The 11168-nt window shown below is 37.2% G+C and overlaps 1 protein-coding gene across 5 annotated transcripts; it reads right to left on the reverse strand.

The window, feature by feature from the left end:
• Nucleotides 1-329: 329 nt before the first annotated feature.
• Nucleotides 330-7462, reverse strand: LOC112291710 (uncharacterized). 5 transcript variants are annotated; one of them, XR_016506291.1, is made up of 15 exons: nucleotides 6458-7461; nucleotides 5818-6025; nucleotides 5526-5611; nucleotides 5116-5195; nucleotides 4883-4938; nucleotides 4680-4728; nucleotides 4168-4299; nucleotides 3920-4015; nucleotides 3575-3688; nucleotides 3116-3246; nucleotides 2758-3005; nucleotides 1824-2600; nucleotides 1438-1672; nucleotides 1099-1178; nucleotides 330-774 (listed from the first exon to the last, which is right to left on the reverse strand). XR_016506291.1 is itself a non-coding variant. In XM_024539524.3 (14 exons), the coding sequence occupies exons 2-14, from the start codon at nucleotides 6858-6860 to the stop codon at nucleotides 1623-1625; spliced, it is 2430 nt and encodes an 809-aa protein (XP_024395292.1). In that variant the 5' UTR covers nucleotides 6861-7270; nucleotides 7392-7462; the 3' UTR covers nucleotides 1395-1622. The 5 variants fall into 5 exon arrangements, 2 of the variants coding, with proteins under 2 accessions (XP_024395292.1, XP_073394931.1); XR_016506290.1 differs by having other exon boundaries at nucleotides 330-874; XR_016506289.1 differs by having other exon boundaries at nucleotides 330-1178.
• Between the last annotated feature and the right edge of the window lie 3706 nt (nucleotides 7463-11168).

Consider the following 11168-nt stretch of genomic DNA (forward strand, 5'->3'; position numbering starts at 1 on the left):
CGTTATATTCATGTAATCCACCATTAAATTGTTATTAGACCAAAGAATGGTCTCTCTTACAATCATTCCCTCTCTCGTTTGATTTGTACCCTGATCCCTTGACCTTGTGACTTGACATTCAAAAAGCTATGATGTTTCATGAACAGCTTGTATTTTGATCGAAGAGACCTCTTCTTGCCATTTCATGCTGACAATGACCCATATGAACAAACAGAATTTTCACTTATCTAGTTTCAAGCGACTTTTCCAATTCTCAAAGCAGTCGCACAGACAAAGAAAATATCTTAATGTGAGCCTATTGCACCGTGACACCAGTCGTTGAATCAATCTTAAAAAAACAATCATCAATTCAACCAGCGCCTGACGATTGAAGCAGGAAAATCACAGACAATACCAAGTTCTAAGCCCTATTCTGAAACGAAAAAGAATATAACTGTGCAATAACTACTTCGAATTTCTTGAAATCTTCTTTACTGCAAAATTCAACTGCAGAAACTCGGTTCTACATATCTACATGTGCAACTCTCACAATTGATAAACCATTGGTTTTCTAATGAATAGTTCAACTTTTCATGAAAGAACAGAAATTTTTCACAACATCAACATGAACCATGCAACTCAAAGCAGTATCAACCAGAAATATAGAAGCAATAGATGATGAATTTGCAAACAATCAAACATTGAACAAGAGATTTGAACTCAAACAGTGCTTCCGCATGTCCATTACGCCTTGGATCAGATACGTGACCTTAGGGGATCCAGCAAGCAGGTTTTCTAGCAAAATCCGATTCGCCGCATGAGTACGCCTCGTAAAATGCAGATGGCTCCCAGTTGCTGCACTACGCAACATATTTGACAACCCTCTACAATCTCACTGTTTTAAAAAAACACAAATTTTACCTTTAATTCTTCCTTTTCCGATCTGAGATCTTGGTACATCCGACAAATAGAATATGGTGTACAACCAGGGATTTCAATATGTAAAAATCTACACTGCTTATGCACTCGCCTTCAGTGCCTTCAATCAAACAGGTCGACCTCAGAGCATTTGAGAACACTCCTCAAATACATTCAAGTAGATGGAGGTCGAGGACTTACTATTATCACATGAAAACCGACCTTCATCCCCACCGTGAAAAAATGACCACTCTCCCTCTCTTCCAGCAACATCCCCATTCCTGCACAACTCTTCAAATTCTATAAGACAGCCAGAGTAAAGGCTATAAAGTCAAGAATGTGTAATCGACAGCCATGGAGGGAACAGACAAGAAATGGACCATATTCGCCATTTAGGTACCGTTTACACAATTCAGGCAAAATAAAGCTACCATGAATCTCTTTCGATTGAAGTTCTCTTATCCTGAGGGGATGCAATAATGTTGAGAGATGATCAATTCATGATACACAAGGCTTGCAACGAGGCTTGGAATTATCCACCTGTATACATTCAGAGCAGACTAATGTGCTAAAAACACAACTGGAGAGAGCTTCCAGTAGCAGCAGATACGTAGGCATTACATCGTTGATTCCAAATTGCCACCAGATTTTCTCTACACCAGAAAATTAATGGTCATTGTGACAGTTTATACAATCTGGCAAAGGTTATGGAGGGGCGCATATCATCAATATCCGAACTTCGCATTGAGTGCTGTTCGCCCATCTCCAGTTTGCCCTGCAAAATGTGGTATAAACTTATCAAAAACTCTCAAAAAACTCTCAAAAAAACAAAAAACAAGAAGTTTAACTGCATAATTTTTCAGAGCTAAGAGATAGGCCAAAATAGAAACCCAGTGCAAGAAGTTGTAAAGAGAAAATATAAGTACCTTTAGGAGGGACCCAAGCTTCTTCGAGCTCGTCCAATTCGTTATCCAATGCAGGAGGTCTTTCAGGCCCCAGCTTTCGTTTTTTCTTGCCTCGAGTTTTAGTTGCAGATACATGCTGCAAGCTGTCGCTCGACTGAGTCTCTTGTTCTCGTACTTCCTCTTGAGTAGTAAAACCTGATGTGTGTCTCATTAGAAGTGCAACTGCCTCCATGGCTGCATGACTAGCGACATCTGTATACTCGCTCCCCAACATATCACCTACAACTTCTACTTTTGCGACATCCTCGTTCTTAGGAGCTGACCGTTTCCTATCTTTATATCCTACAAAATCATTCCCAGTTTCTGTGTTTTCTTCTGTGGAAATTGAACCCTTTGTAGCTTCATTCTGTGGTGCCTCCGGCCGCGGTGCAGGTCGTGGTGCACCAAGAAGAAGAGTAGGTGCAAGAACCGGCATCTCTTTGGTTTCAGGTTGATTGTCAATAGAACCCATACTAACATCTGGAGTAGGTGGAGCATTATTCGCTTCAGGAGCAGGTTCAATAAGCTCCTTTGCTTGAGATGCAAGCTCGCGCGCAGCTTCTTTACTGGCACGTAATCGTAATCGATTCTCTACAATGGTTTCTACCTTCTGATATTGGCTTGAACCTTGAGCTTTAGAATCCCATTTCCCAGCAGCATCTCCAGATGGGTCTGCAATTTTCAGGAGGCGGGCAACCCTATCAGCTTCCGCTTGAAGCTTTGATAGCTCCTTTGAGAGGCGGTCTCCTTTGTCTTTAACTGCACACCACAACAACAAATATTAGTGCTATTATGTACTCATGGTCTCGGCTATCAGAGGTTGTTCTAACATTTTACTCCTTGAAAACAAAGTGCATCAACATCCTTGGACGGAAGCTGTCGTGCAAGAATGCCCGCTCTAAGACAAATGACATACCAATTTTCGTGGATACGGTTGACATGAATGCATCCAGAGGATCTATAGATTCCGAGGTGATATTGCTTTCTTCTTTTGTACTTGATTTTGCTTTCTCAGCCTCTAACTCAGCCGACACAACATCCATTTCCTTTGCAAGCACATCTCTTTTCTCGAGAAGAGTCTCAGCTGTCTCCACCACTTGAGTGGTTTCTGCTTTATTGGACCTCTGTTTTCGCTTGTTCGTTCGATCATAGAACTCATCGTCACTGAAAATGGTACCAAACACAAAACTGGATTTTAGACACACCCACACCCAAAACATGCTGTGCTCTGCCAAATTCGTGCAAAGATATAGATTGAGGGTAGAATTTAGTACCTAGCATCTTCGTCCTCCTCGTCCTCAAAATGAGGTTTCTTTTTTGAGAGAGACTTCCCTGAACGCGCACCTAAACTTTCTCGAATACTCTCGTTAAGGGTTTCCTCTAAGCTTTCCAACTCCTCCATGAGCTGAAACAAGTCCAAACACATCACAAGCTGAGCTGTTTGCATTTTCAGAACCGCCACATAGTAACACTCACTATGCTCAAGGTGAAACCGTGATCAACAGAAACCGAGGGAATATCCAAAGGAGTCACCCTAATGAAAACGCTACAACATTACTGTCTTATATCATATACTTGCAGAACCAAACACCGCACAACATCCACAAATGCCGTCCCTCTAATAATCTTTGGAAATCTGGCAAAAACTGGTATAACATCAAACAATCACCTATACAACTGTACAGAACCACTGCTGATGAAAATAGAAGCACTCCGCCAGGTAGGTCACTGACCGCTTCAATACGTTGCTCATTGCGTGCAATTTGTGTCTGTTGACCTTGAGTAAGTCCCCCTTGGCTACCTTCTTTGGCTCTAATTGCATCAATCTCTTTGTTCAAATTGCCCATCTAACAGCCAGAACATAGTATCAAACTGTAAGAACTAAGTTTAAATATGCGTACATGTAGATATTACACATAACTTGCAAAGCAGTCTTGTGTCAAATTACATTAAGTAACTGAACAAGTAATCCAAAGAGAACAGCGTACTTCTCCTGGATTGAAAACACTTTGTGCCTTCAACATGTAGATGAAATGCAAATTTATGTCCCATTGTCAGAGAAACGTGACTAAAAATACCTTTTCATGTCGTTTTTGAACTTTTTCGAGTGTCTTTTGCTGTTTCTCTGTAAGTGATCCCTTGTAAGTCTGCCAAGTCACTTCGTCCAGGTCCTCCTGCATGACGTCCAGCATCATATCAACACAACTGTTCTGCTTTTTTACCACTGTACTCCTACATAGCAAATTCACATCATAATGGTTTCATGGTCCCACAGCAAACCATGATTTGAACACAAATATCTGACCGCTCATGCTAGAGTGTTCACCTCTTCCTCTTCAGCTTCAGCATCCTCCTGCATGCCCCAGCTAGCACCCTCCAAGGCTGATGCCTCCGCTTTTGCTCGCCGAAGGGACATTTCTCGCATGTGTGCTTCTGCAGCTCCGGCTGAATGCCTCTCCTGTGAGGCGTTTCAAAGATTTAGATACTACAGGGTATCAGGGTCGAGGTATCAGAGCATTAAAAACATAGTGGAAATGGTACTGAATGGAATAGTAGTACTAATAACAATAATTATAATCTTGAAAATCCTGACGTACTGATAGCAATTATTGGTTGCGAACCTCCCTTCCCGAAAACGTGTCATTCTAATCAATGGTATAGAAGAGGAAGATGCAAGGACCAAGAATTTTCATAGCAGCCAGTTGTCTAATTAACTAGCTAAGGCTAACTCCTCCACAAATGTACTTTAAACCTTGCCTATTGAACTCAAGTGCATAACAGTAAACAAAACAAACTGAAGCACCACGATCAATCACAAAGAAAAAAGAAGAAATCTACCTCGGGCATAAGTTCGCTTGGGCCTTGGAGCACGTACAAACGGATTGAGCTAAAAATTAAAAGCAAGTGCACCGTAAGACCAAGTTGCAAGGTTTGGTGATACCCTGAAAGCTTGAAGTTGAAGATTATGATCTCAAAACTATAAATAAATAAATAAATAAATAATACATTACACAGAGAATATAGAAGGATTATTGTCTTACAGGCCAAAGCGAAAAATTGCACCCACATGAACTGGAGTATAAACTCTGGGCTTCACCTGCGGGCTCCAACATTGTCGAGGTTGAAGGGCAAAAGACTTCTTCTCCTTGACATGTGGAAAATAATAACAAGAACTAGCGACAAGAAAAAGAACAATAGAACGATTCAGGTCAAACAAGGTGAAAGCATTCCATGTTTCTAGTCCCATAAAAAGAACGGGGGCAAAATGCCAAACCTGACGCTTGTTAACAAAAGTACCATGCGTACTCCCGAGGTCGTATACAAAGGCTTCTCCTTTGTCATTGTACTGCAGAACTGATCAACCAGAAAACAAATACAATCAAGACCCAAATCAACTCTGAACCCTCACGTTAGAGTTTAAGCAATTAAAATTTGCAAGGAGTCTAAGCAATTTTCAAGCTCCATATGATGAGGGTATCCAGAACGAAACACCTTCTTTACAAATGTGCTGATTACTCCAATAGACATGAAAAATCTTCCAAATTTAACTTTAAAATCCTCTATAGCTATGGTAAGGAAGATCGTAAACAGATCGCCTACGAAAGATCCCACCAATTGAGCTCAGAAATCCTGGCCCAAACCTTGGAGTAAAGAAATGAAAAATACTGTTCTGAAGTGAAATACCTGCATGGTAGCGGGACGCGCTCGGATGCTCTAAGATGAAGTCACACCGGTCGCTGCGCCCAAACATGTAAGCTCCTTTGCTCGATCTAAACAAGTGAATATATAGTTGGTTTCAGTTAGTAAACCAAAGGAAGAGTAACAACTGAGCTTGAAAACTGCTGCAGATGAGACATTCAAAAGATTCTTCACTCTTTTTACATACGGAAAAAAACATATCGTTACAAAAGCATTGGGCATCGCAATCTATTTATACAATTCTTACGACTGTTAGAGCATGGCAAGGAGAACATACACATCAAGGTTGCCCAGAATAACGCCTTCCTTCAGAACTTCAAGCATGAAGGGATGAATAGGTGCTGCGCTCCATGTGGGTATCACATAGGGTACGCCCGAAGAAGCTGGCTCCAATGAAGCCTTGCTCATGGATGCTTCCATGGCCATCACCGTACTACTACCCTCTTCATCTAAAGGCTTCACACCTACAGAGATATTTGCTGTTGCTGCAATGCAACACATAAGTTAACCTAAGCCCAGAGATGAGATCACAAAAAACTCGCTCAGAGTGTCCAGAGAGACTTGAAAATCTAGTTGCATATTAGTTATGAACCACATTTAGGGTGGCAAACAATATAATGCTCTCTCAAATCGCAGCTCACATCATTGATTTCTCGAGGCCACTGAATTTACAAGAAACCAAGCACTTCCCATTGAACACTGAGTTCGGACGCAGGTTTGTGTAAGATCCCCTTACTCACAGCATAGTGATTTAAAAAGGTAGTCTACGCTAAAGCTTCAACTGATGACGAGTCACCGCAAGATTGTTCAGAGTATACTTCCAATCCTCAACACGGCAACAAACTGTTTGTTCAAACAAAAATGCTGTGAAGTCATGTTTCCCGTATGAAGTCTACACGCATGAGACAGTAGCGCACCTTCCACAGTCGAACTTTGAACAATCTCCTTCACTTCGTCTTTACTAGATTTCACCCGCATTGGTGGGGGTCCCATTGGACCCGGTAAGTTGGCTTTTGTAAACTTGGAAGGAGGCATCGAGGGTGGGGGCATGGCAGACGGAGGTTTAAAGGATGGAGGTCCCATTCGCTTGGGCTCTTTAAACACGGGAACTTTGGGCGGACCTCCTCCAACTTCAGTAGAAACTAAATTTGAAATCGTCACTCCTACCTTAGCAATCGACTTCAAACTACCAACCTCCAATTCACTACCATCATTGCCATTGTTCAACTCCTCACGACACATCTCGATCTCGGTTTTCTGGATAACAGCCGGCTCCTTTCCAGAACCAGAATTGTCTGTACCGGGTGCAAGAGAATCCATGACGGACTAAAACTCTCGACTAACAGGACGCACAGCTAAAAAGTAATATTTCCGCGGAAAAAAAAAAAAAAAAAAAAAACAAAAACAAAAACAACAACAACAACAACAACAACACACTCACACACACGAAAAAAAGCAGCATTCGCTGCCAACAAAAAGATTGGCCAAATTCAAGAAAAACGAACAGCAGCAAAAATTTCAACACGTAACTAGAAAAAATTATTATTATTATTATTATAAAAATAAAAAAATAAACTCTTACTCAACTCAGTGCTCTAATCTCAAATTCCACACCTCCTCTAAATGACCGACACGCTCGGTGCGATTCTCTCCCAACAGCAAACAACAAAGCAACTAACTCACAATTCTACAATTCCACTCAACCACGGGAACCCTCTCCATCACCAATCCTGGAACAACACATCATCACAGCAGGTCTTTATAAAGCAAACAGAAAAAACGATAATCCGCGAGATTTATCAAAAAAACGCAGAACACGAATCAGAATTGTAGCAAGTAGAGTGTGCTAACGTTGCTTGCGACGATCGGACAGCGATCTCTCCATCTCCACACACAGGAAAATTGCAGTCCTGGTCATTTCTCGGTGGTTCTAAGAAACCCTAAACCTTTCCTAGTTCCTGTCCCCTATTTCCGTGAAGTGTCATCCGGGTGCCGTGTGAATGGGAGCATAATAAGCCACGCTGAGGCTCCCTTCCTATATAATTTTGTATATTAAGATTGCTCAATGCAGACAAGTAGTGGTTCTTGATGGTTGCATGGATGGATCTTTATTTTCATCAAAAAAGATCACCTTCTCTGGAGTTGAGTTCACAGGTCATTTTACAAAGTTGAGTTCACAGGTCATTTTACAAAGTTCACAATTTGATTTATAGATTGTTTTATAGAGCTTTGCATTGTAGAGCAAGTGCCTTTATGTCATTTAGTTTTTTTTTTTTTTTTTTTTTTTTTTTTTTTGTTGTAGGCTCTTCTCAATACTAGGGTTGCCTCAACAGTTGTGGAGTTAATTTTTAACATAGCTGCTATCGTTTTCTTTTTGAACCCTCTACTTAATGTTGGAGTATGTTGAGAGTATATTCATTTGGATATTAATTTTTTTTTATCAAGGACAAGAATTGAATGAAAACAAATAATCAAATGAGCCTCTCTCAAAGAAATATGACAAAATAGAAATAGAAAAATATGTATATTAAAAAGAAAATTAGAATGGCTATTGCCAAAAGACAAGAAAATTAGAGACTCTTAAAACTAGACTAGAAGCAAGAAAGGAATTGACAAGAGTGAAGAAGGCTTCACACTTGCTTTAATATATACTATCTATCTAGGATCTATATAGCGACGTTCTACACAACCTCTAAAAATATATTGACTTTACATGATATGTATCTTAACTTGAAAGGCAAGTTTTCTATATGAATGCTATATAATTAGCTTGTTCCACAAGCTATCAACACATGTGATACATGGTTTGCTTGTTGACCAAGTTTCTAACCTACCAATTAATTACAAACACATGTAAAATCAAAACAACATTTAGGAAGCTTCTAAAAAGCTTTCTATAAGGTATTATGAAATTAATCTACTTTTATCTACTTCTACTTATTTATATTACATAGATAACAATTATAGTAGATATGTATCCATGACATTACCTCTCCTTTTAGAGACGAGTTCTACAAGAAGCAATGATTACATATTGAAGAAGTTTAAGCTACAACAAATTGTATTTATCATGTACTCTGTTCTTTAATCCTTTCAAAGGTAATTGATAGGTCTTCTTAGCCATTGATAATCTCCCATTCTAGGGCGAAAAGATCACCTTGTTATTTCATCATTGTTAAAACCTTTGTAACTTCCTTCAAACAAAACATTTATAATACCATCAGGAGTTGTCTCTATCTTCAGTAAAACCACCAAATATTGAGAGTCTCTTTTCAAGTCATGATACCAGACGTGTTGTATCTTACTATCTATTTGAGAAAAAACATGGCGTTCTTGAAGGTTTTTATTCCTACTATGTCATCTTAAAGGCTATAGTAATTATAATGTCTCATCCGATAAGTTAATAAATGATGGCTCTTGAGTTGAATCTACTAGTTGTTGATTCTTTATCTCTTTAAAGCCATAGTTATACAAAAATTGCAAACAAAGATAGAATGTAGAATGCAATCTTTCCTAAATTAAGTTTCTTTTATAGCAAAGGTTTGTTATTATTTATCTTAGTTTTGTTTGATGTTGTTGATGAAAAGCTTTGACCTTCTCTCTTATATTTGTAAGATTTTTAAACAAATTGTAATAGATTCTTAAACAAATTACAATTAAAGATTAGCAAATATAATCAAACATTGATAAAATTCAATCAAATTTTCAAAGGAATTATGTAAGAAACACAAAGTATTCCTAGAGATCCTTTAAAGAATCATAAAGAAATAATATAGAAATTCAAAAATATACTAAAATAGAAACCTTATTTAAATCCTAATCAAAACTTAATTAAATTCTAGTCAAACCCTAGTCAAATCCTAGTCAAATCCTAACCAAATCCTAAATAATTCCTAACAAAATCCTAAATAAATCCTAAACAAATCTTAACCAAACCCTGATCAAATCCTAAATAAATCCTAATCAAATTTTAAATAAATCCTAAATAAATCTTAAATAAATCCTAATCAAATCCTAAATAAATCCTAACCAAATCCTAATCAAATCCTAAACAAATCATAAATAAATTCTAAACAAATCTTTAAAAAATCCTAATCAAATCTTAAATAAATCCTAAACAAACCTTAACCAAACTCTAAACAAATCCTAAATAATTCCTAAATAAATCCTAAATAAATTCTAATCAAATACTAAATAAATCTTAATCAAATCCTAAACAAATCCTAACCAAATCCTAAACAAATCTTAATCAAATCCTAATCACTTTCTAAACATATCCTAACCAAACCCTAAATAAATCTTAACCAAATCCTAATCACTCCCTAAACATATCCTAACCAAACCCTAAATAATCCCAAATAATTCCTACGGTAGATTTAAACCTCAATAATTAATGTATAAACCATTGATTTTAACTCAAAATTTGCACACCTCTTAATAATTAAGTTAAAATCAAGTAATTTTTTTTTAAAGAAGATCGACCTTAATATTTGCTTGAATATTGGCGAGCCTTCTTCTCCAATCTGAATATTGAATTTCTAGCACTAATATCTCCTTATCAAACTATTCAATTGATCTCAAATTTGTCACATACATACAAAAATAAGTCTACTACCCACACACATAATTTTTACTCTAATCCAACTGATAGATTGCAAGAAAACTTAGAAATCCTCACTCAAATTAAAACTCGTCTTTCCAAGAATCTGACCACTTTAAACATCAATAATCTTCAATCCAACCCTTCAATCAAGCTCAAACTCACAAAATATATTGAATACATATAAACCGACGAACTTTCAAAATTTCACCTATGGATCTACTGCCAAACTTACAAAATTCTCCAAAAAGTATCTCCCTTTTTATTTCACAAATCCACAGTCACCCAAAACAAACCTTGACTTTGCAAAGCTCTTACAAATTTATTGTAAATTCAAATCACTCTAGATCAATATGTATCAATATTCTATCAAGTCTTCTCTCTAATCCCATTCTTTGATCTGCCAAAGAACCCTAGAATCATCATCAAGACTTGGTTTTGTGCCTTGGGATCTGATTTCAACCCTGGTTCATAACCGGCCCTCTTTGGATATCAATATCTAATTTTTCTAGATAATTTTTGCTAGAATTCACTCTTAACTTCTTTCTAAAGATTCTTATATCATTTATTTTTTTAATCTACTTTTTTTTGCCTTATTTTTGGCCCTACAAAGTAAGTAGAAGTCACTTTTTAAAAAAAGATAGGATTACTACTAAAATTTTTACTACCTTCTTATCTTTTATCCATATTTTTCTATTTTATCTTTTGAGTTGGCTCTTCTATAATAAGATCCATATTATCATCTTTTACCATATAGTTGTGTTACAACATGACAATGTATTGTCTTATTTGGAAATACATTATACATCTGGCAATGGAAGCTGGGATTATTTTTTATAAGTATCTAAGAATCCTAATATGTTTCACTCTTATAATAAGAATGCAATTTTAATTTTAATTCAAAAGTACTTAAATCTAATACAAAGTGCTCAAAAACACTCTTTTTAGTAATCTCAACTATATATAAATTCCAATTATCTTATTGTATTCATAATTAGGCAATTTTGATTTTTCTTTGCAAGCCTTAA

The sequence above is a fragment of the Physcomitrium patens genome, chromosome 14 (genome assembly GCF_059467195.1).
Source record: "Physcomitrium patens ecotype Gransden chromosome 14, ASM5946719v1, whole genome shotgun sequence".
In the NCBI taxonomy this organism is placed as follows: Eukaryota; Viridiplantae; Streptophyta; class Bryopsida; order Funariales; family Funariaceae; genus Physcomitrium; species Physcomitrium patens.